We start from the raw sequence: 26,057 nt of genomic DNA on the forward strand, positions 1-26,057 counted from the left end.
GGTATAGTGGTATACAGGTGTATTAATGTTGGCTGCATTCCTCTCATGGGAGGGAAGGTACTGTTTTCATGCGTGGTGTTTCACTTTCAGGACTTATCGGGACACACTGAAAACAGAACAAATTCTCAGATCTCTTCTCTGGAAGACATCATTCCCGTTAGATGACCACTCAGAACTACTTTACATGTATTTGTGCAGACAATTTACCCAAATTAAATAAGTGGACCAGCAAAATGTCCCACCCCATAAAACCCCACAATGAGAACCACTCATTTTGGAGGTTATAGTTTCAGAGCATCAATTACATTGTTAACTTATCTGTGAATGAAAAGTTTGTTCATCATACAGCATTGTTTGTTAATTTTTGTTGTTTTTGTGTGCGTATTTTTGCTAAAAAAATATTTTTTTGTTTCTTTAAATTATTATGTATGATTACCAATAAATTATTTAACTGCATTATATTTAATTGGAAGCACTCAATAATGACTTGATACCCGTTATTTCACATTTAAAAAATCACACTAAATGATTCATTATAATTTACAAAGAGTGTCAGTACACTTTCGAAGTAGTCCTTATGTGCAAACGGTATCCCAACATGAGTTTACATCAACTAGTAAAACTAGCAACTAGTTAAGTTGGCCTACCATGTCATGTCTTGACGTTCGTTCTACTGCCTCGTGATATTGGTAAACCTAACATGACGTCGCGGGCTCATTTTGACAAGCATCAGCTTTAACCAATAGAAGAGACATGTCTCTCCTGATGAACCAATACGGTCGAGAGGATTTTCCACAAGGGCGGCGTTTCTCAGAAACTGTGCGTATCGGGTTAGGTTGTTAGAAAGTTAATGGCTGGGGGAAAGAGATCCTCCTCAACCCTCGCTTCGGGAGAGTTTCTGGATTCCCTGAAGTAAAATCACGCGAATATTCCACAAGAACGCGCCTGGACAGACATTTAAGTCAACAACTAGCACGTTAACGCACGTATCGTGAACACAAGTATGCAGGATGCAGTAGCCGGGACGGCAATGCTGACGGACGGCTTCGAGGACGAGATTGACTCGGTGACTCCTCGCTCCCCAGTGGCAGGGATGGGGGTAGGAGCGACACCAGGAGGAGTCGGACTAGGGGGCATTGGGATTGGTGTAGGTGGAAAGAAAGTACGTTTGTACGGCGAGCCAGGCGGGCCTGCTGCCGAAAGACTGGATTTCAAACTAGCGGCCGCAGCCGTCCTCTCTTCGGGTCCAGGATCCGGCAGCGACGAAGACGAGGTTTCAGAGGTAGCTACGCTAAGCTAGTTAGCTAAGCCTAACCATAGAGCTAGGCAACATTCCTCTCCTAGCGCGAGCTGGCTCCTAGCTAGCACATTAGCTCGCAGTTGGCAGCCACCCCCTCCCAGGCCGCTAAAATTACGTAAAATTAACCAACCCGTCAACAGAATAACACCCCTCGTCAGTTGAGACGCTTATGGACAGTTTACTGTCGATCATGTTTGGTGAGACAGGAGCAGTTGTTCACGCCAACCGGCTGAAATGTTTTATTTATGCAGCGCAGGCTGTGGCCACGGCCTAGTTCGGGTGTAAGCGACGACGGCCTCGTTTGGAGCTGTCGTCTCGCAACACCCATCACAAGTTTGCAAGCTATCCAGCAGCTTTCCAGCCACGGCAAATGGATGATGCCCACAAACCCACGGACGTACACGGCCAGCTAAATATCTACCATTTCATAGTTGTGGTGCAATTACGTCACTTTTCCCACCACACCATGTAAATCAACACCGATTGTCCCTTAGGCTAACTTTTCGATAGGTTTAGATTCGGATTTTTAAAAATATAATTATTTTGCTGCTCGTATTTCCACAGTCGGTGTCGACTAATTAGCTAACTGGTCTTCCAGCCGTTCACCTAGGTCGTTCAGATGGCCACGGTGACTGTCAGCTTTATTTGCGTTGTCACATTTTGAGGGCGATTTGAGTTCACGTTGAGAGGTGTCCAACTTTCAATGTCACACACGGCGGACAGGTGTGACTGCATCCCGTCAGCTAAACGCACTTTAGACATGTTTTGTCATCTGGGATGACATAGTTTAAATTGTGTGTAAAACCCTCAGTCACCCTGTCATATATGCATTTCAAATGCACGTGTGGCAGAGCCACATCTTAGGGGATTTTTGTCAACATCTTCAGAGCTATAGTCACTCATCAAATGCCTCGCTATTTTATTATTTTTTTACAGCGTCCGTTTGAACGTTATGAGACTTTGCAGCTTTACTGTTCCCATATAATTGAGTTTACCATATCGTATGACAGCAGCAGACACTGAAATGGAAGTTGTTAGACTGCTTGATTTGCACAAACTTGTCAGATGTCCATGTGACTTTTTTCATGGCAACTTGAGGGTTAGTGTACGGTAGTTTGTACTATTTAAAAAAACGCTTCCATTGAAAAGTTCTTGGTGTTCAACGAACCTGCACCAAGGAGCACTGGACCTGTGGAGCTGTCTTGTTTATGGATGGCTAGTATGTGACCAGTGGATTCTCTGTCTAAGACACACTGCTACACCTTTGATAGACAAGTGAGGGTGTTAGCTCATCCAGCTGTCAATATATCCTGCTGTTTTTGCCTGAACATTAGCTCAGCTGTGTAGCAGCGGCAGAAAAAAATATTTAATTTGTCACTTGCCTCAAATTGCAAAGGCATGTCATTGCAATCATGTTTTCTTGCTCACCCAGTCTACTTTATAAGGCTGAAAGGGAGCATTTGTTGTGGTGTTTCACTCCTGTGGAGAACACGCTGCACTGGGTAGTAGCAAAAATCTGAGCCCCAGGATTAAGTAGATGCCATTCTAGGCCTTTCCAGCTCTGTGGATACCAACACTGGGAACTGTAGTTCATTAATACTGAAGAGTGATACCCATTGTTGATGATAAAGGCCTCTGTAGAACTACATCCCCCATGGACTGTTGTGCACTGCACTCCTTTCATATAGCTGAATTCCTCCACATTGCTGAATGCTGACTCCCTCACAACAGTTTCTCTCTGGACCAGACCCCGAAAGTCTGCTGCAGCTTGTGTGTGTGGACATAGAGATATTGGTTCTTTCTCAGGTTTTGCTGGGGGTTGTTTGAAAATGACCAGTAATTTATTCAAGATCATATTTAGAATCATACCTTTCCTGGTAGTCTCTCTGTCTGAGGTAATGTTTGTGGTATTTATATTGGTTAGTAGGTAATCTGTATACCAGACCTACTGTACCATAAATACTTGATCAAATGCAATGAATCCCCTTGCATGAAGCCCTGCACAGATTATTTATATATCCCATGTTGGTGTTCAGACAGTTTTGTTTACTTCACCTGCTTTTTAACAAAATCATTTCCACAGCTATCTGGATACAGTTAAGATGTTACTTTGAAGATGCAAACAGAATTAAACATCCAGCTGTCAAAGTCTGACTTAAAAAAAGACGCTTTATTATTTTTTCTTAGTTATTTGTATAGGTTATTTGTTTATATCTGTGATTTGTCATACTCATTAATGGTTATGGATAGAGGAGTATACATTTTCAAATGTGAGCAGATGAAAAACAATCTTTTTTTCATTTTGACCTTTAATTTCTGTTTTTCAGTAATATATGTGACTGTAGATCCAATTTAGCCTTGTGCTGTAGTCACATTTACAAAAATATTTCATTGATCCCCTTCTTTTTTAAAACAAAAACTTTTTTTATTTTGTGAAAGAAACTCTGTAGTACAGACTATGATATCTGAGAGCCAAAGCTCAGGTATGAGGTTGTAGAGCTCTGCTTGGGCAGCTGACTCTCAGCTGAATCCGTGTGTGTGTTTAGGGGCTGTAATTCCCGGCCGTAGCACTTCCTGTGCTTTGACTCTTATCCTTGTGCTCCTTTTTGCTTTCCCTCTGTTGAGAGAAACCATAAATAAACAAGAGCCACATGCCTGGTCTTTTTATAGGTGGTGCATTTGTATGCGTACGGCCGCTTTTTATACAGAGTAATGTAAATAATGTTTTCAGTAGTGTAATTTCTTATTTTCCTTTTGCCTTTTTGTATTTTTATAAATACTAACCTGATATAGATTTGATACTCTTTAATTAATGGCCTGCAATCCAAATGGTATCATAAACTAGCTCTCAGTGGGGAAAAGATTTTGTTGCTGACCCTTACCTGTCTCTCCCAGGTGGAGTCATTCATTCTGGACCAGGAGGACCTGGATAACCCCATTATGAAGACAGCGTCAGAGTTACTTTTGTCCAGCGCTACAGATGGAGTAGATTTGAGAACAGTTGATCCAGAGACACAGGCCAGACTTGAAGCTTTACTGGAAGCTGCAGGTATGACTGCATTGTCTGAACTCAGCTCGCCATAATTCTTGACAAATATTAATATGTAATCAATCAGTATGTCATTAACCACACCCATTTTTATACAACCTGTTTTAATTTGTGCTTCAACATACAGAACCAGCAAACCACACCTTTCTACCTCAGTCTTTTTCCATAATCCATTCCCAGGCATTTAAAAGTGGAGGCCTTATGTTTTTTAAATGTTTGTTTGTTTGTTTTTTTTAAGGCCTGAAATTGTAATAAGGAGAAACTGTCGGTTCTGTAAGTGTCATATCAGCAGATAGTTTGAAAGTGATTTGGATAAATTAGTTCAATTAGAACTTGTAATCTCAGAGTAAGAAGGTCTGTGTAGACTAATCCATTAGGGCTGGGTGTCCTGGCTTCGTTTGGGCACGTGAACATTACCATGCAGATTAACACTGGAACACGCTTGAGCCTCCACAGCATGCACAGAGCTTGTGTTGAACAGCTAATGGCTAATCTCATTCTATTCCCCTTTCTCTCTGGCCGGTCTAAACAGTACAGCTAGTAACTCGCGTTACTGGTTTACTTGAGATCTCTACAACCATGTACAATAATGAAAAATAAGTTGTTTATTTATGTTTTCATTGATTTGTTAGCTTATTTGTATTGTTTTTATATAGATTAGCTGAGAGGAGTAGCATTTATGTGAAATGATTGTGGCATAAAGATCTGTACAGCCTCCTTTCATTCCCTGCATGAGCAAACTAGCCAAATACCAAACCTGTCAAGACCATCCACAAAGATGCCAAGTGTCTGGTGAGATTGGTGGAATATTGACTTAGGCTGTTGTTTATTGCAAAATATATCTAAATATGTTGGTATGGATTTATTATTTGGGCTTATTTGGAGTTTTTCCTATTTGTTTTACATGTTGTCCACACATAGGAAGGTATATGTAGCATTTTCAATGCATTTTGCTATGTCACTCACACGGAAACTCGGCTCACTAGAAGTGGAATTTTTGGAAAGCTCTTCCAAGTGTAAACAAGATAGGATACCGCAAACACAACGGTGTTCACTGACAGCTGCTAAGTTTTGAATTGAAAATACATTTGTTTGGATATAGTCTGAAATGCCCTAAATGGGGAGAAAAGAGCAGCAGTTTGCACAGTGTTTGATAAAGATATATGCACTTTGAAACTAAGTCTGATATATGGGAATTAATATTCTTATTTTCCAGTCCATTGCTGTGGATTGTGATAACAAATTAAATTATTTAATAGATATGACCTTATCTTCCTTAGCTTGTGGTTTTTTTTTTTGGTTTTTTTTTTGTAATGTGCCCAAACAGTCTGGTATAACTTTTTCAACAAATCTGGTACCAAAGATTTCAGGTATATAAATTATACCATGTAGAGCAAAACCTAAAAAAATAGCCCTGGTGTTGTGCCTAAAACTACTGCTGCCGTTGTCAAGGTTTTATTACGTTCCTAACAAAGGGATTGATATAACATTTAAAAAAAAAAAAGAAGCCAAACTTTGTTTCACCGCTGTAGCCATCTGGATGGAGACTAAACAAAGCTGTCAGAATTGATACTTAGTTGCAAAAGCATCGATGCCTACAGTGCCATCTTTGCCACCTCTTGTTGACACCTGCACACAGGACCTCTTATCACAAGTAGCTGAAATAGTGGATGTTCCCAATTCTTTTGGAGGAATTTTGAGAGGTCAATAAAGCTCCCATTTCATTAATATTGATGTATGAAACAGTTGCCATAAATGTTAACCTGGTCAGCTCACATTTTAACATTAACTGTTAAACTGTTAGGTATTTTCTGATAGTCACCTTAGCCATCTGTTGTCATTAAGACTGGCTATGGTTAATTATAAAACAATAATGTCAATGTTGGAGCTAGGCAGCAAATGTTATCAGTTCTGCTTGCTTAAATTGAGGCGAAGAAAAGTGTTCTATTAAGTAGACAAACAGTGACAGTCTACCTTACCATCAAAAAATATGGCGGTCACCATACTGGGTTTTTTTTTTTAATTTATTTTTTTAAAAACATTTTAATTCTATTTTAGGAGGGGGGTGGGGGGTCAAGTTATGTTGCTGTATTTTTTTCCATTATGTCAAACATCTGCCTCCAGCCTCTCTCTCATTCACTGTTCACACTGCTCTGCGTTAGTCTGGATCTCCTTACATCCTCAGCTCTGCGCTCCAGAATTGAAACCCATCTAATTTAGCTGCTCTTTATTTGCTCAGATTAGTTCTCCACACTCTGCAAAAATGCTCTGCACATTCAGCAACCCAAATTCTGCACGTGTCCTTAATTAGCTCTGTCAAGGCTCAATATTCCATCCGTAACCCACGGTTTTCTAGCTGCTGAATTAATGACAGCAGATGGCCAATGTGGTTATTGGGTAATTGCTAATAGTTATGTGGCTAATATGTGCCTTGGCCAGGTTAAGATTTAAGATCACTGTTTACTGCTTACATGTTGGTGAAACAGGAGCTTTATTGACCCCTTTAAAGTCCTCCTAAAGCGTTGTGAAAGTTAACTTCTTCAGCTATTAGTGAGGGGAGGAGCTGTGTGTCTATCTGGCCACAGTGGCGTCGTGTGTCAGCTGGAGACAAAACACCACTGTCTGTATTGATATAGTTACAAATAAATGTTGTAATTTGATAATAGTTTTAGTATTGATTTAATATCTGAGTATCATTTTGACAACCGTAATCTTACCCCTAATTAATTTTGGCCAAATATAACTTTATTTATACATACATACATACATACTTACTTACTTACTTACTTACTTACTTACTTACTTACTTACTTTAAAAAAAAAAAAGGATTTTTTGTGGTTTGGTAAATTAGTGATTGCATATGAGAAATGGCTTCAAAAGTGTCCACAGTATAATGGTATGCAAGTTTGCCTTTTGGAGCTGTTAAAACGTTGTAGTAAATGTAAACAGTTAAAGAGTGAACTGGACATATGACTTCTGTTATCGTTCAGCAGTTAAAATATTACCCACTTTTCTAACGTTTAGCAAACTGTAAACCAAACCATAGCCTAAAAATGAGTTGAACCGAGCTGTTGATCAGGAGAATTTTACACCCCTCCTAAGTAAATTGAACTAGCTTTACTAGTTGTGACATAGTAATAATTTATGCTAAGCATACATGGTTGAGTCCTGCAGGGATGTCATATGCAAACGTGAAATAAATGTTTGATCAGGTTAAATATCTTGCTGGCAAATTCGGATTATTTTAATAACTACATTAACAATTGTTTCTGTAGTTTTAATTAAATGTTCCTTGTTTTGTGTTATGTTTTATAGAGACTGTAAATGCTCAGACTTAATTACAAGAAATGCATGGTGTAAGACAAGTTGCACATGGATTATAAATGAAGGCTACTGTTACCAGTAGCCATACTTGTATGTACTTGCGTAATATCTCCCTTTCTCTTTACTTCTTAATGTAGATGTAGTGAAAAAATAAACAACAACAACCAAACAATTGTAACCTGAGAAAACAGAGTCGTAGTTAGGGAAGCAGGATGTTTACAGATGGGCACTACTGCAACCTTAGAGACCCTCTTGTCTTCAGCCCAAATGATATGTCCTCTATTTCCACACTTTGATTTTGCAGACTGTGGGGCAGATTCCTTGATATTCACTTCATTCATATAGTCCATCTTAAATGAATAGAAGCACAATAGTGCTTTAATTCGAATTTGCAATGAACTGAACTGAGTTCATAGTGACACGTTTTCTGAAGTTTTCCTAAACCCAAGTAATGATTTCTACAACAATGTTGTTTCATGTTTGTAATGTTCAGTAGTAGTTGTTGTTGTTGTTGTTGTTTTTTTTTCCCAGTCTTGGCACAACTCAAAGAAACATTTCTGTACTACATGTCATAAAATCCCCTAAATTCATAGCAGTTGTACATTGACAAACCTAACTGATAAATTGTCAAAGTAAGATATTTCTTTAGTTTCCAGTGAATGTTGAGTCATTTCAAATACTTTATATTTTTTTTAATTTTATTTTGAATTTTTAATTACACAGAATTTTTATTCCTGCAAAGTTAAGTGTCAGTGGCATGCTATTGTTTGTTTTTCTATCAAATCAGCTCACTGACCTTTTGCAAGTTGATCTTAATGCTAGATGTAAAAAAAAGAAAAGTGTTTTTGAAGCCCAACTCAACTTTCCCCAGCTTTTCTTCTTGCCTGCATAAAATTTAAAATTCACCCTTGTTTCTCACTGTTTGAGTCACATGATGTAAGAAATTGTTCAAATAATAACTACTGGGTGGCAGAATCTTTAACAGGGCAGCCAGTACAACAATTTGGTAACATAATTTGAAGAACTGCACAAGTAACATGCTAGGTAGCATCAGTTTGCTAGCAGTTTAAAGGTTTGCTCTTTTTAGAAAAGTAACGGCAGATGAAGAGGGACTGCAAGTGAAGTTTAAAAAACAAACAAACAAAAAAACCCACAACACTCAGACTTTTTCAGTAAAGAAAAATATTTTGCTATGTTTTTGATGTCACAGCAACAGGGTACTAGGTGAGGTAAAGATAACACATTACATGAACCTAACAGGTGTTGTTTTTTTTTTTTGTTTTTGTTTTTGTTTTTTTTTCAAACAATCGAATAGTTTGTGCAACAAAATCTGGAAGTATAAGTTCACATGGTAATTGTTTCAAAGCTACACTTTGGTGTTGCAGTGGAAGTGAATGCTAAGGGGGCATGTGTCGGCTTTGTTTAGAAACGGAGGCAACAAAAGTGTCCGTACATATAACTGACTCTAAAGCCAGGAATAAAAGGTTTGATATTCCTGTTCTGTTTAATTCGGCTGTTATGGCATTAAAGTTTTTAATGTTATTTTGTTTATTATATATCTTATTATATATAAAAACTATTAATATCTACTTGCGCAGAAATATTTAATAACAATGATACCAGGTTACTGTGAAACTGCCAGACTCTTAAATAACCATTGTGCCTTTTAATAAAAATAAAAAATTATCATGCCACCCAATGATAATTGGGTGGCAATAAAACCTTATTAGCAAATGTTAAACTGAACATTAAGACACTAAAAGTGAGAACAGGTGAGTGGCAGGAATGTATTGTTACTGTTGGATGTAGGTCTTGACTCCAGTTTGTGGTTAATTCAAAGTCTGTTATTAATAAACAGAGGAAATCTGTATAGGTAGCTGTTGTGAAATGCCTCCAAAATCCTAAAGCTTTGTTCTTGGCTTCTTCTATGCTATGTTAGCTCTTTTGCTAGCGCCCCATACACTGCTTCTGACCCGTGACATAGTAAACAGAGCATATAGCTGAACTTAATAAATCGTCCACATTTATTTACCTGCTGACACAGATACCTGATCCAGTTGTTTGACTCAGGATGGGATCAAGATCAGTTCATCCTGTGGCGTTGTAGTTATGTCACATCCGGAGTTCTCTGGAAAGGCTATGCAAAAAATGTGGATTATGTGGAAAACCATTTGGAACATGGGACGGGCTGCAATGTGTGAAGGTTACCTTGAGTTTGTTTACAGCGATGCCCAAGTTTGAAGTGCTTAGGCTGACTTCTGTTTAAGCAGCAAGATAATGAGCTGCTTTATTTGTTGTCTCTTATTTTGTTTTGTTTTTTGTTTTTTTAAAGATGCAAATCTATTGACTGTAATTTTACAGTGTATTAAACTGAATGAGGCGCATTGTTAGACTAAGGCCTATCTGTTACATATGACGAAATAATGATGGATACCTTTATTTTGAATTTGATGTGAATTCAGTATAGCATAAGCTGGATCCAATGAGGAAAACGGATGCTCAAGCCTTGATTGAAGTGCTCTAATAAGCATTCAGCAGTCATGCACGCTTGCATGCACTGGCTGTGCTTGGCTTTGATAACCATCAGTACTGCTGCAAAAATGTAACTTGGGCTGTCTTATATGGGTAGGAAAAATTGTTCCTGTATCCTTCAGAGAGTCAAGGTAACACACTGTATGTTGAAAACTTGAACAAAGCTTGGTGTAAAAGTAACAAACATGATGTGCAGTAGAAATTGTGGCCTCTGAATGTGTGTGGTGACAGTGATTCATGCTACCAGCTCAGCCTTTTCCTTTAAGAAGATGGCCTTGTGGCCCCTTAATGTGGAAATGTCTGTGTCAGAAGTACCTTTAACCGCATGAAGCCACAGCTTCTGTAAAGTCATCACTGTAGTTGGGTCCAGAGTTTAAATAGGAGTTGCTAGTTATGAGTCAGGCTAGATTAAACAGGGTTTACTTACATCAGTTGTGGTTTTCTTGTACTGTGCCAGGACAAGATTGTCAACCCCTCCCAACCCCCCTACAGGCCTGCCCTCACACAGTGTTTAACAATCTGGGTCCCAAGTACACTTCACTTTTTCTCAGCATTTCAGTTCCCACCTCTTGCATTTCTTCTTTTATGCACACAGCCTAAAAGAAACACTGCTGCAAAGCACAAAGATGGCAACTAAGGAATGTATTTCAGGGCTAAAGTGGGGCATTTTCTTTTGGACTGCTGTTCTCTTATAGAACTTTTAGATTTAATAGAACTGATTTTACATGGAGGCAGCTGTTGTTGAGGAGGGTGTTGGTGCTCCAAGTTTGGGCTTGGTTACTACATGTATACCTTGAGTCAGCCCACTACACAGCAGGCACACTAGACAAATGAACTGGAATCAAGGGGTAAAATGTGCTCAGGCACATTATGAATTACCTTGCTGAGTGCACACTTGGTCTAAAATCAGAGGTAGGTTCTGCCTATCACAGTTAGTAGCCACAGGTCTAGAGGGTTGCGTCTATGCGTGCATGCACGCACGCTAGGGCTGGGCCATATTATACCGTTCACGGTAATACCGGTATAATGTTAGGCTACGATAGGAAAATGAAATATCGCGATAGAATATGAGTAAAACGCGCATGCGCAGTGCCTTTGTTTTCATACGCACATGGCCGATTGTTGAGTGAAACAGATGAACCAGAAGTGGTTTGTAAAAATGGTGCAACTTCAGTGATGTGGAACTGGTTTGTTGTTTGTCCGTCAGATACACGACAAAGCATGCAGAACATGCAAGCGGCCGTCGGACTAAGATGCCCTTAAATCTGGGAGTAATCTGGGTCCTAAACTCCGTATACTTCAGGTCAAACGAACACTGCAGCATCACTGAGAGTTAAAAACTGTCTAAATTCTTTCATCTTTAATAAAACGATCAGCATTGCTGCTTTACCAGGTGTAACTATGAAGTTTAACTTCCAGGCATCCATGAAAACAAAATGTATTACATTTAACGGAGTTAGAAGCTAGCGGAAGTTAGCTCGCTAGTTTCGCTAGTTACCTAAGCATGATATAGCATGTTCGGACTGAGAGATTTCTGAAAAAAATCAAACGTACAGCTCTGCTATCACTTCCAACATAAATGAAGACAGGAAACTAAACAGCAGTGACGTTTGTAGGGTTACTGAAGTTGGGCTAGCTGGTATATAATTATGTGCTACATGATCGCTAGCGACACAGCTATGTTAGCATAACATAAACAGTGAAGCTGGAGGACAAACACTAACACTTTTCCACTTATAAAAGTTAACGTTAAGGTTCCTCATGGTTAGAGACAAATGCAATCGCATGGCAGGATGCTGTAAAAGGACCAATCTTCAGTCAGGAGAACAACTGAGATAATCCATCCACAATACGAGGTTAGTCATTAATATACTGCAACAACATGGGAATAGAGCAGCTGCCAGAGAATTCAACATTAATGAATCAATGGTACAGAAGTGGAGGAAGCAAGAAGAATGAGTTTAATAAAGTTTGATTTATCTGACTGCTTTGTTTCGCTTAATGTGCCTTATAATCCCGTGCACCTTATGGTCCGAAAAATACGTACTGCACACTGCAGTTTAATGTTGCAAAGCACCTCTTTTTAACTTCAGTGGATATTATACATGGTTATGCTCAGGATATGTCAGCCCATTTCTACTGGAAATGCCTTTTGGTTAAACTTTCAGCAAGGAATTTGCATTTGCACTGTTACATTTTTATAAAGCTTTAATGTACATAAAAACCAGCTTTAAGTGAAAATAAATGATAGGTTGTCTTTTTGCGCTAGTAATGTTGTGGAGTTGTATTTTGTCTCGTATCAATTATATCGTCAGTTATATCGTTATCGCAAATTTTCAAATATATATCGTGATAAATATTTTTGGCCATATCGCCCTGCTCTAACGCACGCACCAGGTATTGGGATAATAGCTAATATGCTGTGGGATTAATGTGATCTTTGACTGCTAAGTGGATTTGGACACAAGTCCAAATTTTTATTTTATTTTTTTGCCATTTTCCTAAAACTTTCAAAACTTCTAGATTAGCCCACAAAAGCTGATTTTATTTCTTTTGTTTATTTTCAATTTTTAACTTGAGGAGGTGATGATTTAGTAACGATGTTTAGTCATTGTAGCATCTACATAAGTGATTTAACATATCATTTAAAAACTTGATTAGGATTACAAGAAACTGTTAACCATCACAGTCTACACAGTGCTATTTCTGCCCTTTAGCCAGCATCACTAAAGGGGCAAATTTTTATTCTAGCAGACTGCCCAGATGTATACCACTTTATGCTTATCCCTGTTGCATGGGTGTGTCATTGAAAAATGATGTCATATCCTCTGGTGTCTGCCACTGTTTTTGTATCAGGTCAGCTGGTCGTGCACCCCTCAATTTTTGTAGCTTGGCATGTTGTATCTCTGTCGGTTGACAGACTCTGCCAAGATTCCCCCCCCCCCCCCCCCCCCCTCTGCTTTTGGCTTTGACCTCTTCTCCTCCTACATTGGTGCTGTTCTGGTGGTGACACCTGTTGTTCAGGAGAATACTACAGCTGCTTTCTGGCAAGTGTAAATAAATAAAAATAAATAAAGGGAATGTAGAATGTTTCAGCAGTGTGGAGGGTACTCTGGTGCTGTGTGTCTGTGCAGAACAGTTTAGTTGTGTTTAGTTTTTCTAGTTTTCAGTTGTGGCACAGAGGGTTACTGGGAGAGGGTTTGGGGCAATGTTGTCAGTTAATATTGGCAACTTAAGCATTCGAAACTGTTCAATAAGCCACAATTTTTCAGACAGTTTTGAGATTTGCAGACAGTTGAGACAACAAAAACTGGCAATATTGGAATGGCGCGTTTTTGCTTGTCTGTGTTGGCAGCCAGGATTCTCAGTCTCTTTTCACATGCAGTATACATGTATAGAATATATCAACATCTGTGACTGTCCCATTCCTACAAAATGACGGATGATGATTGTTAAAAAGACCAGGTTGTTATGGAACTCTGGATCTACATAGATTAAAGCAGAAATTATACTTTTATTTTGATACTCTGGGGTCCACCCAGGTCCCAGTGTCATAAACTTTGGCATGAGTAAGTTGCATGAGGGTCTATCTAAACGTCTATGTGCCTACCTGAGGTTTTTGTGATTACGGCAACTTGTTGAATTTACATTACAATGCAACGACTGCGCATGCGCCCCAGGCGGCAGACTTTGAAGAAGTATAACAGGAATGTTGGCTCTCCAGTTGTCTTTGTCTGCAAAACTGCATAATCCTCAAAAATCTTCTCCACCCCACACTGTGCCATCAAACACAGACCATGAATATTGGAACTACATGTATTGTGAATTATGCAAGTCCTAAGTAGGGCTGTGCGATATGACCAAAATCTCATATCCCGATATAAAACCTCTATCGTCCGATAACGATATAAATCACAAACATTATATTTTCTGTAAATTCTGTGAATCTCTGGTAGGTGAAGTGTTTCCAGCTGGGCGTCATGTACCTGGAGTCGAGTGTTTTAACCGATGTATGAAACTACACATTTTTAGACATAGGTTGTAACGGCCCCCGTTTTCTTTGTATTTATTACACGGCGTGCTGCAGGGAAAAGCCTGTTCTAACGTTTGAGTCTAAGGTTTGTTTTGGCTTTTCATCCGTCAATACTTTTTCACGTGATTCCATTTATTTTGAAAAGTGTCAACAGGATCTTGAGCTTTATTGTGAAAGGTTTATGGGGAAAATAAACAAGCGGACATGCGATGGTTTTACCGTCGTTGTTACTAATGACGACCCATAAAAACAGGCCCTTGTCCGTCCTTAGTGTGGTTATATTAAATACAAGAGAAAGAGAGAACTTAATATAGCCACTACAGTGACCATCAAAACGATGAAAATATATTGCCGTAAACAGTCGGTGCCAGTTATGTTTTCAGTAGGCATTTGGTGTATATACACTTGTCCTGATAAATTTTATTTTAGTTTAACACGATAAAAGATAGATGGTGTTGTACGTGTAAACATGGCAGCGTTGTAGGTGGAGCTGAGCAGGAACAAGTGCTTATGTGTAAACACAGTGAAGGTCTTTTAAATTGATGTTGTGACTGAAATTCTTGACTCATTCACTACTTCCTGCTCTGTTTAGTAGTTATATGTAGTGGATTATACACAGGAGAGGGGATTTGGTGACGGCTGATATCTAACCTATTTATTCCTGTTTAGTGAATGAAGTGCTTGTGTTCTCTGAGGAAAAACACGATAAAGTAAAACATTAATGATCAACTTCCTTGACCTCTTTGCTTGTGCATATGAGACTGTTGTGAAATCTTTGTCTGAGAGCGGTGCTAAGTTTAGCCTGAGTCAGTGGTGAGAAAACACAACCTTAAGGACTGAAGCTGTCTTGTGCCTGGTTAATGGATGGGTTGAAGTTGAGGCCGAAAGGTTTAAAGCCAACTTTATTTATTTTTTTCCCTTTTTTTTTTTTTTTTTTTTTCTTTCCCTTCATTTTTACACACGTCTGTAAAATGCACACTGTTACTCCTCTCACAAGTGGTTTGCTGGTTTGGAAATGTTCATTGTTTTCCTTTGAGAGATCTTCCTCTGTAGGTCATTAGCAAAAGCAGTTGTTTTCATTTTGCTGCTGCTTGCCTTTCACTCTGGTCATTGACTTTTCTTCTTTTTCATGACAAAATAGACACACAGACTTTTTTTTTCCTGTCATATTGCATTGTTTTCTTCAGTTCTTCTCTTGCTTGCTGGCCACTGTTCCTAACACATCATTTTCTCTCATGGTCACTGCTTTTTACCCATCTATAATTCACACAGGATGAGACAGTTTTCTCTTCGAACATTAACAGCTTGAATCTACATTGGTTCGTATACACTACTGATCAAAAGTTTGGAACGAATCTGAACGTGCTAAAATATTTAAATAAGCATGAAAAGAAGAGAAAGGATCTTATTTTCATGTTCATTATTTAACCTTGAAGTATTGAAGCACATCAATTCTGAGATCGGTCCATCTGTCAGTCAAGGCAGAGGAAATGTGTCTAGGAAAGTGTGAGATTTGAACAAGAAAAGTTTTATTTCCAAACTACTTGTTTTAATAAAACACCAGTTTGCTGGTATTGTTATAATGAAATCACCACCAAAGTAATGCTAATTGTCAGTCCTATTGTAGGACGCTAGACTGTAACATACAGGAAGTGCACATTAATATTAAACTAATTTAACTTGAAGTCATTTTCAAGAAGCTTGTCTTTACGGCAAAATTATATTCAGTAAATATCAGAATTTCTCAGCAGTGTTACATTGCAGTTCATTTAATGACTTAAGGAAAACTGCAAAATTTTGACTCCAAACCTTTGAGCCTTGGTGTATACAACAGCTTCATTTCACTGGTATTATTGTTCTGAACTACTGAAGTACTGTGCAAACGTCTCAAGTCATTTCTTTTTATTTTGTTTCCAATGAGCCAAAGTGTCGTGTCATTTTTAAAAAAAATTTTTTTAAATATATTTTATTTTTAAATAATCTTGAGCAATAGGTCTCCAGGCTTTCTAAATGGCTCCGTTTGACATTGGCCAGTACTTGTACCTGATTGTTTTACAGAGGATTTGTTTTCCTCCAAAGAAGAGATTTGAATGTCCTTCAAGAACTATTAATGAAGACTACTTACGGAAAGCCTGACTAAGGGTTCCGGCTGTGTTGGGGGAAAAAATGGCAAATACTGACTTAAAAACTCGTTAGATTTGTACAAAACTATTTGTTATGTTTGTACATCTCAATAAATCGCTGCACCTTTTTCCCGTTTTCCTAGCCCAACATAAAGAAATGAAGACTGACTTGAGACTTTTGCACAGCACAGTAGATACTCCCAATATTCCCCTTTTATTGTGTACCTTACTATTTGATAAAGAAATTGCGACTCTTAGGTGGTTTATTGAAAAAAGATATATTAAGCCACATTAACAAATGCTTGTGTTTTCTGTGTGATTTTTTTTTTTTTTTTTTTTTTTTTTTTTTTTTTCCCTATTCATTTTTAAATTTTTATTTTATTTTTTTCTTTATTGATTTTTTTCCCTCTTTGTGTTTGCTGCTACTAACCCTGGATTGGATTTGCTGGACTGGACTTGCTTCTTCATCTGGTCTGGTGTGGTTGTGCTCCCCTGTGGTTTGCATTGCCCTATGCACCTCTGCCCTTTTGGTGTTCGGCAGGCATCGGTAAACTGTCCACTGCCGATGGTAAAGCTTTTGCAGACCCCGAGGTGCTACGGCGACTGACGTCATCTGTGAGTTGTGCCCTGGACGAGGCCGCAGCCGCCCTCACCCGGATGAGAGCTGAAAACACACTCAATGCCGGCCAAGCAGACAAGTATGTATCTCGCTCACACCATCAACTCACTGCTTCATAAACAATACCTATGAGCATGCGTGTGTGTCTCTTTGCTGCCTGGAAGTAATTGTGTTGTTGTGAGGGGTGCGTGTGTTCACCTGCCACAGTGGCAGTAATTGTAGCAGTCTGGTTATTTTCAGCCGTAGTTTAGCAGAGGCGTGTTCGGATGGGGATGTCAACGCCGTGCGCAAATTGCTGGATGAGGGCCGGAGCGTCAATGAGCACACGGAGGAAGGGGAGAGCTTGCTGTGTCTCGCCTGCTCGGCTGGCTATTATGAACTTGCACAGGTATGGAAGAGGTTAGATTGGTGTCCAGATTAAGTTCCTGCTAAATACTTAAGGGGCTGTATTCCTTTGACAAGCCTATGAATATATATTTACGTTTTTTTTCTTCTTCTGTTTTCTATTCTTAGGTTTTGTTGGCTATGCATGCCAATGTGGAGGACAGGGGCATCAAGGGGGATATAACACCACTCATGGCTGCTGCCAGTGGAGGTTATGTGGACATTGTCAAACTACTACTTGTCCATGGGGCAGATGTCAATGCCCAGTCCTCTACTGGTAAGACTACTTTAACTTCTCTATTTATAAACCATTTAATGTGACTTCAAAACACACGGTATAATCTCACTTTTGTCTTTCAGGCAACACAGCTTTGACGTATGCATGTGCCGGTGGCTTCGTGGATGTGGTGAAGGTGCTGCTCAAAGAGGGTGCTAACATTGAGGACCACAACGAGAACGGACACACACCTCTCATGGAGGCGGCCAGTGCTGGCCACGTAGAAGTGGCCAGGGTACTATTGGAGTATGGCGCTGGCATCAACACACACTCCAATGAGTTCAAGGAGAGTGCTCTCACACTTGCATGCTACAAAGGTCAGTACTTAAGTATGGAACTTGTATCCCTAGGTTAGTTTTTATGTTGAGGGTTTATTTTTAGAAAGGAATAAATGCGCATTGTCCTTTTACTTTTTTTTTAGTTGTTATGCAATTTAGCTCCCTCGTTACAAAGACTTAGGCTAATACTGTTGTAAAATAAAGCTCTTACATAAGTTCTGTTAGCTATCCTAACAGTCAGCTACTCTTTAAAATTCAGCTGGTTATTTTATTTTTCATTTTAATGAAATGTTTTTTAAAAAAAGTCTACATCTTAAGATCAGTAAAATTGGCGTACTTGCAGTCGACTCTGAACTGATCTAACTTGTTACTTTCCCCCAGTGGCAGGCTACTCCCATAACCTTGTCCAAAGGCCTGTAAAAGATTAATTACATTGATTTTGTTTGTCCTCTGCAGGTCACTTGGATATGGTGCGTTTTCTCTTGGAGGCCGGAGCAGACCAGGAACACAAAACGGATGAGATGCATACGGCACTGATGGAGGCCTGCATGGTAAGCATCTGACCTAAAACCTCACTTCACATTTCACACCTCAAACCACTTGTTATGACTTTGTATTTGTAACTATAAACAGACAGTACATACGTTGAAGTAATCGGCATGGTCAAGAATGAATTGCTTTATATATCTTAGACTCCCTTTTGTGTCTCAGTACAGCTCAAACAAAATAAACTTTAATATTAAATTTGAAAAAAAATAACATCAGAAACATAACAGCGGGTCTTATTCAGTGTCCAAACCCAACAGAGTTCTGGTAATGGTTGGGTACTCGCATGGTTAAGTGGGAGAAAAGTGGACTGAAAGAAGATTTTAATAATTTACACCATCTCCCCTGTGCTAATTGGTTTTTATCTTGTTTGCAGATCAGTCGTGCTAAATAATTGTGGAAGGGGTGTGCAGTTTTCTGTAAACATTAATTGTGCTATTGTCGATGGAAATGTACAGCAATGTTTTTAGATGCCTCTTTCATCAGTCTGCTAAAATGTCACTACTTTCTCATTTTAAACACTTTTTCAAATTGATGGTTTAAATTCATGTAGCTTGACTAGAAATTGATACGTGTATTTATTCAGGTGCTTATCTCTATATTCTCTGTGTGTCTCGCTGTCCCAGGATGGCCATGTGGAGGTGGCACGGCTGCTGTTGGACAGCGGCGCGCAAGTCAACATGCCAGCTGATTCCTTTGAGTCGCCCCTTACCCTGGCAGCTTGTGGAGGACATGTGGAGCTGGCAGCCTTGCTTATAGAGAGAGGAGCCAACTTGGAGGAGGTATGCAAAGATACACTAAAACAAAATGGAAAAAAATTGTATAGCTGTAGATACATTTGCTGTGAAGATATACTATAAATGCTCCAAACCAAAAAGTGTCGGTCCTTTTTAAACAAAAGTGTTTGCTTCCAAAATTGGAAAACAGCTAATTTTTCACTGTTATCTAAAATGTAAATGACAACATTGATGTAACTGGCTAAATGCAGTTGGATGACAATTTCTATCCACATAAACACAAGTCAGGGTTGTGTCCGTGTAACCTGCGAGTCATTTTCACCCTTATGTTTTCTGATCTGATGATGCTTCTGTTTGTGTCCAGGTTAATGATGAGGGCTACACTCCCCTGATGGAGGCAGCCAGAGAAGGCCATGAGGAGATGGTAGCACTGCTGCTGGCTCAAGGTAGCAGCATTTGTTCTTGCATCTCTGAAACACCATAAAAAAAACAAAAACAACTAACAATTTTGACATGATCACAGTCTGTTATCATTATGTTTTCCCATTTTAGTAGCTGAATATAACAAAACTGGTCTTGCTCTGTCGTCTAGGTGCTAACATCAATGCCCAGACAGAGGAAACCCAGGAGACCGCTTTGACCCTAGCATGTTGTGGAGGCTTTTTAGAAGTGGCTGACTTCCTCATTAAGGCAGGGGCAGACATTGAGCTGGGCTGCTCTACCCCGCTAATGGAAGCTGCACAAGAAGGCCATCTGGAATTGGTGAAGTACCTACTGGCTGCAGGTGGGCAAGGAAGAAGATGCAGCAATGGTAGAAAGAAAAGACACATCAAAAATGTCTTAGACTCTTGAGCTCACACTCTTGTAACTTTTTCTCGTTCAGGAGCAAACGTTCATGCCACGACGGCAACTGGCGATACAGCACTGACGTATGCGTGTGAGAACGGACACACTGATGTGGCAGACGTGCTACTGCAGGCTGGAGCCAATTTGGTACGCCGTACTCTTAAATCCTCTTAGTCACTTATGATTTGCCCTGCTTTAAAAAAAAAAAGTATTTACATTGGTTCAAGTGACAGCGGGGCAAGAAAAGATGTGTAAAGGTTTTTTGTGTGTAAATGTATATTGATTGAACTGAGCATCTTCTATTGTGTGAAGCAAGACCTTGACCTTGTAGAACCTGCACCTACAGCAGCAGTTTTCAAGATGAATACAGATTATAGCCATTTTGTTTAACTTCTGTGTTGAACTCAACAAATCCACTTCATCTTTTTCCTTTAGGAGCATGAGTCTGAAGGGGGACGGACGCCCTTAATGAAGGCAGCGAGGGCAGGGCATCTCTGTACAGTGCAGTTTCTTATCAGCAAAGGTGCGTAACTGAGTAGCTCTTGGATTTAAATACAGGTATTTGAGGGGGGAAAAATGCATATCTAACCTGTAGAGTCAGAGAATTGCCTCTCTTGAAAGGGGAAGTAGATCGTTTATATGGGAGGGTTTTGTTTTGTTTGTTTTTTTCTGCACATCTGTCACTTAATTTATTCACTTCAATTAATCATAGTTTATTTCATTGCATGAAGGTATGAGAAGTTTAAAATTTCACCTGAAAATTGTTTTTTCCACCATTACGCTTAAAGTGGAAGACCAGCAATTGTTATTGTGTCCAGGTTAATGATGAACCCCATTATTGAATATCTGGCTGTAGATATGCATTATCATTACTCTTATAATATATACATTTGTCTTTGTCTGTGTTAGGTGCTAATGTGAACAGAGCCACTGCCAATAATGATCACACGGTGGTTTCTCTGGCCTGTGCTGGAGGACATTTGGCTGTGGTGGAGCTGCTGCTGGCGCATGGGGCGGATCCTACTCACAGACTCAAAGTAATGCACCCAGTCTGGATTAACACCAGCTGCTTTAATAACGATTATGCTCATTTGCATGTGTTTAATGATAATGCTGATAGAGAAAAACATGCCATGTTTTTTCTTTGTAGGATGGCTCAACCATGTTGATAGAAGCTGCTAAGGGTGGCCACACCAATGTGGTTTCCTACCTGTTGGATTACCCCAACAACATCCTGTCTGTCCCAGCCCCGGACCTCTCCCAACTCACTCCCCCATCGCAAGATGCCTCTCAGGTATATGCAGCAACATGATAACCCCCCCCCCCCCCCTTTTTTTTAATTTTATTTTATTTTTTAACTAACATTTTTGCAAGCATGGCTGTTTTCTTTCTTTTTTTCCATTGCTTTAACACAACATATCCTCTGTCATAACAGGTTCCTCGTGTCCCATTCCAAGCTCTCGCCATGGTAGTGCCCCCTCAGGAGCCAGACAGAACCCCATCAAACATCGCTACGCCCCCTCCCGTCTCTAGTAAAGGTAAACTGTCCTAGGTACCCGCTCAGTATACTTAAAAGGTTCTACTTACAAAGTGCACACTTCACTGAGCTGTAGATATATTTATTTTGCCATTTTTAAATCTCAACATCTTTGATGTGTTTTGTTCAAATTCAGGTGTGTCCAAACAGAGACAAGCAGCCCTTCAGCCCGGTGTCCCCAGCTCTGTTGGCCGGGGACCTGAAGCAGAGCCTCTGCCACCCTTCCACTTGTGCCAGCCCCTAGAGTGCATTGTGGAGGAGACGGAGGGAAAGCTGAATGAACTGGGCCAGAGAATTAGCGCTATTGAGAAAGCCCAGCTAGAGTCGCTAGAACTCATTCAGGGGGAGCCGCTCACCAAAGACAAGATTGAGGAGCTGAAGAAGAGCCGAGAGGAGCAGGTATAATCCATCATCCACTTAAGATCTGGTCTCATTTTGATCTTAAGTTAGGTAGCCTTTAACTTGTAAGCTAATTGACCCTTCAGTGCTCCCCCCCCGTATGCATAGCAACATATCACAAGTTAGTCAAACAAGGATGTGACTCTTCCTTAGGTTCAGAAGAAAAAGAAAATCTTGAAGGAGCTGCAGAAGGTGGAGCGTCAGCTGCAGCTGAAAACACAGCAACAGTTCACCAAAGAGTACATGGAGGCAAAGGGCTTAGAGCAGCAGGAGGCTGGACAGAGCCAGGGTCCGGGCCCGGGGCCTGGATGTGCATCGTCTGTTCCAGTGCCTCTTCTCACCACACCGGGTGCACAAGTACACAGTGGCTCTGACAAGGACGAGGAGACAAGCAAAGATGGGGAACAGGAAGAGCCGGAGGATGACGTCGAAGAGGTGAATTTTTTTGTATTTGTTTTCTTTGTTTGAATAATGTTTGTTCCCTAGCACTGTCCTAACAGATCCGAGAGACTTAATATGCTCTCTGTATTCTTTCAGGAAGAGGAAGATGATGATGATGAAGAGGGCTCAGAGGAAGAACCAGATGGAGAAGAGGATGATTACCCCAAGCTTCCTCAGGTGGACACAATCATGGGTCACAGGGATGGGTCGCAGTCACGACAGCAGCCGCCTCTTCCCCCTTCGCCACAGACCCAGCCCCAGCCGCCTCCTCCCCCTCTTCAGGCAGCCTTCGTTCCTATCCAACCTCTGCCAGACTACAACCCTGCAGACTACCCAGGAAGTACCAGTCCAGAGCTGCAGAGGGTACTAGTAGGGCAGCAGATGTTGGGGCAGCAGCAGGGTCAGCAGCTGGCTGGGTTAAGCCCAGGAATGATACCTCAACAGGCTCCAGATGGGCTCTTGGTAGCTACACCTGCACAGACGCTCACAGACACACTGGACGACATCATGGCAGGCAAGTACTCAGAAGTTTAACTGTTGGGTGTGAGATGCGAGACTGTGCTCTACAAAGTTTTGTTTTTCCTTTTTTTTGGAGGTGGTGCTTACATTTGTTTTTGTTTCTTTCTTGCAGCTGTGAGCAGCCGCGTGCCCATGCTGAACACTACATCTTCACCCACACCCCTTTCCCAGCCGCCCACACAGACGCCCGCAAACATCGCCTCTCCCCCTTCAGTCCTACCCCTTTACCCCTCTGTTGACATAGACGCACATGTAAGCCAGTTTGACATGACAGTATACATATTGTGATAATCCAAGTTAATACATTTATGTAAAAAGTAATATGCCCTGTTAAGAGAGAGTGTTTTCTTCACAGACGGAGAGTAATCATGATACGGCCCTGACGCTGGCGTGTGCAGGAGGACACGAGGAGCTTGTGTCTGTCCTGATTTCACGGGGAGCCAACATTGAGCACCGGGATAAAAAAGGTATCTTAGAAAGATGATTAGTCTTCTGATAGTATGGCAGTCTGGAGGGTTAGAGTTTAATTTTAATTCAAAATAGTTTCATTTAACAAAGGACTCATTATTTCTGTTCTCTACAGGCTTTACGCCGCTGATCCTGGCCGCCACTGCTGGCCATGTAGGCGTGGTTGAGGTACTCCTGGACAAAGGGGGTGATATTGAGGCTCAATCAGAGAGAACCAAAGACACACCCCTCTCCCTGGCCTGCTCTGGGGGACGCCAGGAGGTATAAAACTGTTTCAGTTTACTCTCACAGTCATGACATTCCTATACTCCTGCCGCTAACACCATTATCATCCATGTTGGTAAGGTTGTTGAGTTGCTGCTGCTGCGGGGAGCCAATAAGGAACACCGCAATGTCTCAGACTACACACCTCTCAGCCTGGCTGCCTCTGGGGGTTATGTCAACATCATCAAAATACTCCTCAATGCTGGTGCCGAGATTAACTCCAGGTGAGCAACAACTGATACCATACATGTAGCATTTTCTCTGTTTTACGCTTCTTTTCTAAAGACTCTATTTCACTCTTTTCAGGACTGGCAGTAAGCTGGGAATCTCTCCTTTGATGCTGGCAGCTATGAACGGTCATGTGCCAGCAGTGAAGCTGTTGCTGGATATGGGTTCAGACATCAATGCCCAGATTGAGACCAACAGAAACACAGCTCTGACCCTAGCCTGCTTTCAGGGGCGGGCTGAGGTCGTCAGTCTTCTGCTAGATCGCAAGGCCAACGTAGAGCATCGTGCTAAGGTGAAGACTCGTGATCACATATAGCAGGACTCTGCTGCCACATTCAGAAAGTCAAATATCTCAGGGAGGTTTCTGAGTCGAGTGCACTGTGAAGTATCTGCAGGGACACCTTAATAAGAGCTGGTTGAATTAGCTTAATAATAAGAGAAGTTATTTAGTGCTTCCTTCATTGCCTTCTTTAGCAAAATGAACATGGTTTAAGAATGGAAATGAGACAACAAAAGAAATCATCTATATATATTTTACTTCAATTACAGATGATCTAAAGGCAGAGTTGAGGAACTAGGAGTAGATGGAACAAAAATCAACCATCACAAGCATTTCACCATTTATGTTCCTGTTTGTTTAAAATCTGAGCAATGAAGTGACGTTTTTCTTTGTATGTAAAATGGATTAAACAATCCAATAAGAATAGACTGATTAAACTATTTGGGATGAGTTTTTGGTCCCATTTCAGGACCTGAGTTTCATCATAGCAGACTCAGTCCCGGCACCAGTACACGTTTCTTTTGTTAAATCCTTAAATTCTTCTTTTCCTTATCCTATGATGTTTGTAAAATAGTAAAAAATAATTACAAAAGAAGGTGGGAAGTAATTTTTTGGGACTGGTTGACCCACCAATTATCTTCACCATGGTTGAGCTAGGATTTACTTATTATACTTATATCCATCCTTTTACAGAGCTTGACATAATGGTGTGTGCTGACTACACAACCTGTTTATTATACAACCTTAAGCCCCCTAACTTCTCCCACTGACTCCGTGTCATGTATGAATTATTGGACGATACAAACACTATTTTTATCCTTTCGGGTTACCCTCTTGGCCTTCTTAATAACTGATCGGTTTAAACAGACTGGTCTTACCCCGCTGATGGAGGCAGCATCAGGAGGTTATGCAGAGGTGGGCCGAGTGCTGCTGGACAAAGGCGCCGATGTCAACGCTCCCCCTGTTCCTTCATCCAGAGATACTGCTCTCACCATTGCTGCCGACAAGGGCCACTACAAGTTCTGTGAGCTGCTCATCAACAGGTGAGGACTGTTTTGAGTTAAATCTCACTGTGATTCATCATTTAAGGGAATTGGGTTGAATGCAAGTTTATTTCTTAGTGAAGCAGATGTTTTAAGCCACGCTCTTTCTGTTTTTTTTTTTCTTTCTTGTTTTTGCTTTTAAAAACCAGATGCTTGCCATAAATTGTGTTCTGTCTTCTAACCTCATTAGCAAGGTGGCTTTCATTAACTGATGAAGGCAACAATTCTGTCTTATTTCAGAGGTGCGCATATTGACGTACGAAACAAGAAAGGGAACACTCCCCTCTGGCTGGCAGCGAATGGTGGTCATTTTGACGTGGTCCAGCTCCTGGTGCACGCCAGTGCTGATGTAGATGCTGCTGACAACCGAAAGATCACCCCGCTCATGGCTGCTTTTCGTAAGGTGCGCAGTTGAAGAAGACCTAAGAACGTTGCTTTGTTCTGCTGCACTTTAGGACGACTGCAGTTACTAATTCTTTACTTAAAATTTCAGGGTCACGTGAAGGTGGTGCAGTATCTTGTGAAGGAGGTCAACCAGTTCCCGTCAGATATTGAGTGCATGAGATATATCGCCACCATTGCTGACAAGGTAGGTATTGTTTGCATTTCAGTCAGTAGTCACCTACAGAACCTTTAGAGGAATATGCAGAGCTAAAACTCCAAATGTGACCCTGCAGGAGCTGCTGAAGAAGTGTCACCAGTGCATGGAGACCATTGTCAAAGCTAAAGACCAGCAGGCTGCCGAGGCCAACAAGAACGCTACCATTCTCCTCAAGGAGTTAGACTTGGAGAAGGTAATTTCAGTCACATGTGATAGTGTTTTAGGAGG

At 40.6% G+C, this 26,057-nt stretch overlaps 1 protein-coding gene across 5 annotated transcripts in view; it reads left to right on the forward strand.

The window, feature by feature from the left end:
* Window positions 1–812: 812 nt before the first annotated feature.
* Window positions 813–26,057, forward strand: part of ankhd1 (ankyrin repeat and KH domain containing 1) — a 31,635-nt gene continuing 6,390 nt past the window's right edge. For 2 of the 5 annotated variants that reach the window (XM_085475905.1, XM_085475915.1), the window contains exons 1-27: window positions 813–1,282; window positions 4,196–4,349; window positions 16,904–17,060; window positions 17,207–17,369; window positions 17,495–17,642; window positions 17,726–17,959; window positions 18,377–18,471; window positions 19,093–19,248; window positions 19,568–19,649; window positions 19,796–19,987; window positions 20,087–20,196; window positions 20,485–20,572; window positions 20,959–21,086; window positions 21,200–21,343; window positions 21,485–21,587; window positions 21,723–21,985; window positions 22,139–22,420; window positions 22,523–22,940; window positions 23,058–23,197; window positions 23,301–23,412; window positions 23,529–23,674; window positions 23,759–23,901; window positions 23,984–24,197; window positions 25,053–25,228; window positions 25,469–25,631; window positions 25,722–25,817; window positions 25,906–26,022. In XM_085475905.1, the coding sequence (XP_085332031.1) occupies window positions 1,004–1,282; window positions 4,196–4,349; window positions 16,904–17,060; window positions 17,207–17,369; window positions 17,495–17,642; window positions 17,726–17,959; window positions 18,377–18,471; window positions 19,093–19,248; window positions 19,568–19,649; window positions 19,796–19,987; window positions 20,087–20,196; window positions 20,485–20,572; window positions 20,959–21,086; window positions 21,200–21,343; window positions 21,485–21,587; window positions 21,723–21,985; window positions 22,139–22,420; window positions 22,523–22,940; window positions 23,058–23,197; window positions 23,301–23,412; window positions 23,529–23,674; window positions 23,759–23,901; window positions 23,984–24,197; window positions 25,053–25,228; window positions 25,469–25,631; window positions 25,722–25,817; window positions 25,906–26,022 (4,503 nt within the window). In that variant the 5' untranslated portion in view covers window positions 813–1,003. The remainder of the gene's footprint in view (window positions 1,283–4,195; window positions 4,350–16,903; window positions 17,061–17,206; window positions 17,370–17,494; window positions 17,643–17,725; window positions 17,960–18,376; window positions 18,472–19,092; window positions 19,249–19,567; window positions 19,650–19,795; window positions 19,988–20,086; window positions 20,197–20,484; window positions 20,573–20,958; window positions 21,087–21,199; window positions 21,344–21,484; window positions 21,588–21,722; window positions 21,986–22,138; window positions 22,421–22,522; window positions 22,941–23,057; window positions 23,198–23,300; window positions 23,413–23,528; window positions 23,675–23,758; window positions 23,902–23,983; window positions 24,198–25,052; window positions 25,229–25,468; window positions 25,632–25,721; window positions 25,818–25,905; window positions 26,023–26,057) is intronic. The other 3 variants (XM_085475923.1, XM_085475940.1, XM_085475931.1) reach the window with 2 other exon arrangements.

This window comes from Copadichromis virginalis, linkage group LG2, assembly GCF_057382275.1.
Source record: "Copadichromis virginalis isolate Kocher_CV1m ecotype Utaka linkage group LG2, C_Virginalis_male_GT1.1, whole genome shotgun sequence".
NCBI lineage: Eukaryota > Metazoa > Chordata > Actinopteri > Cichliformes > Cichlidae > Copadichromis > Copadichromis virginalis.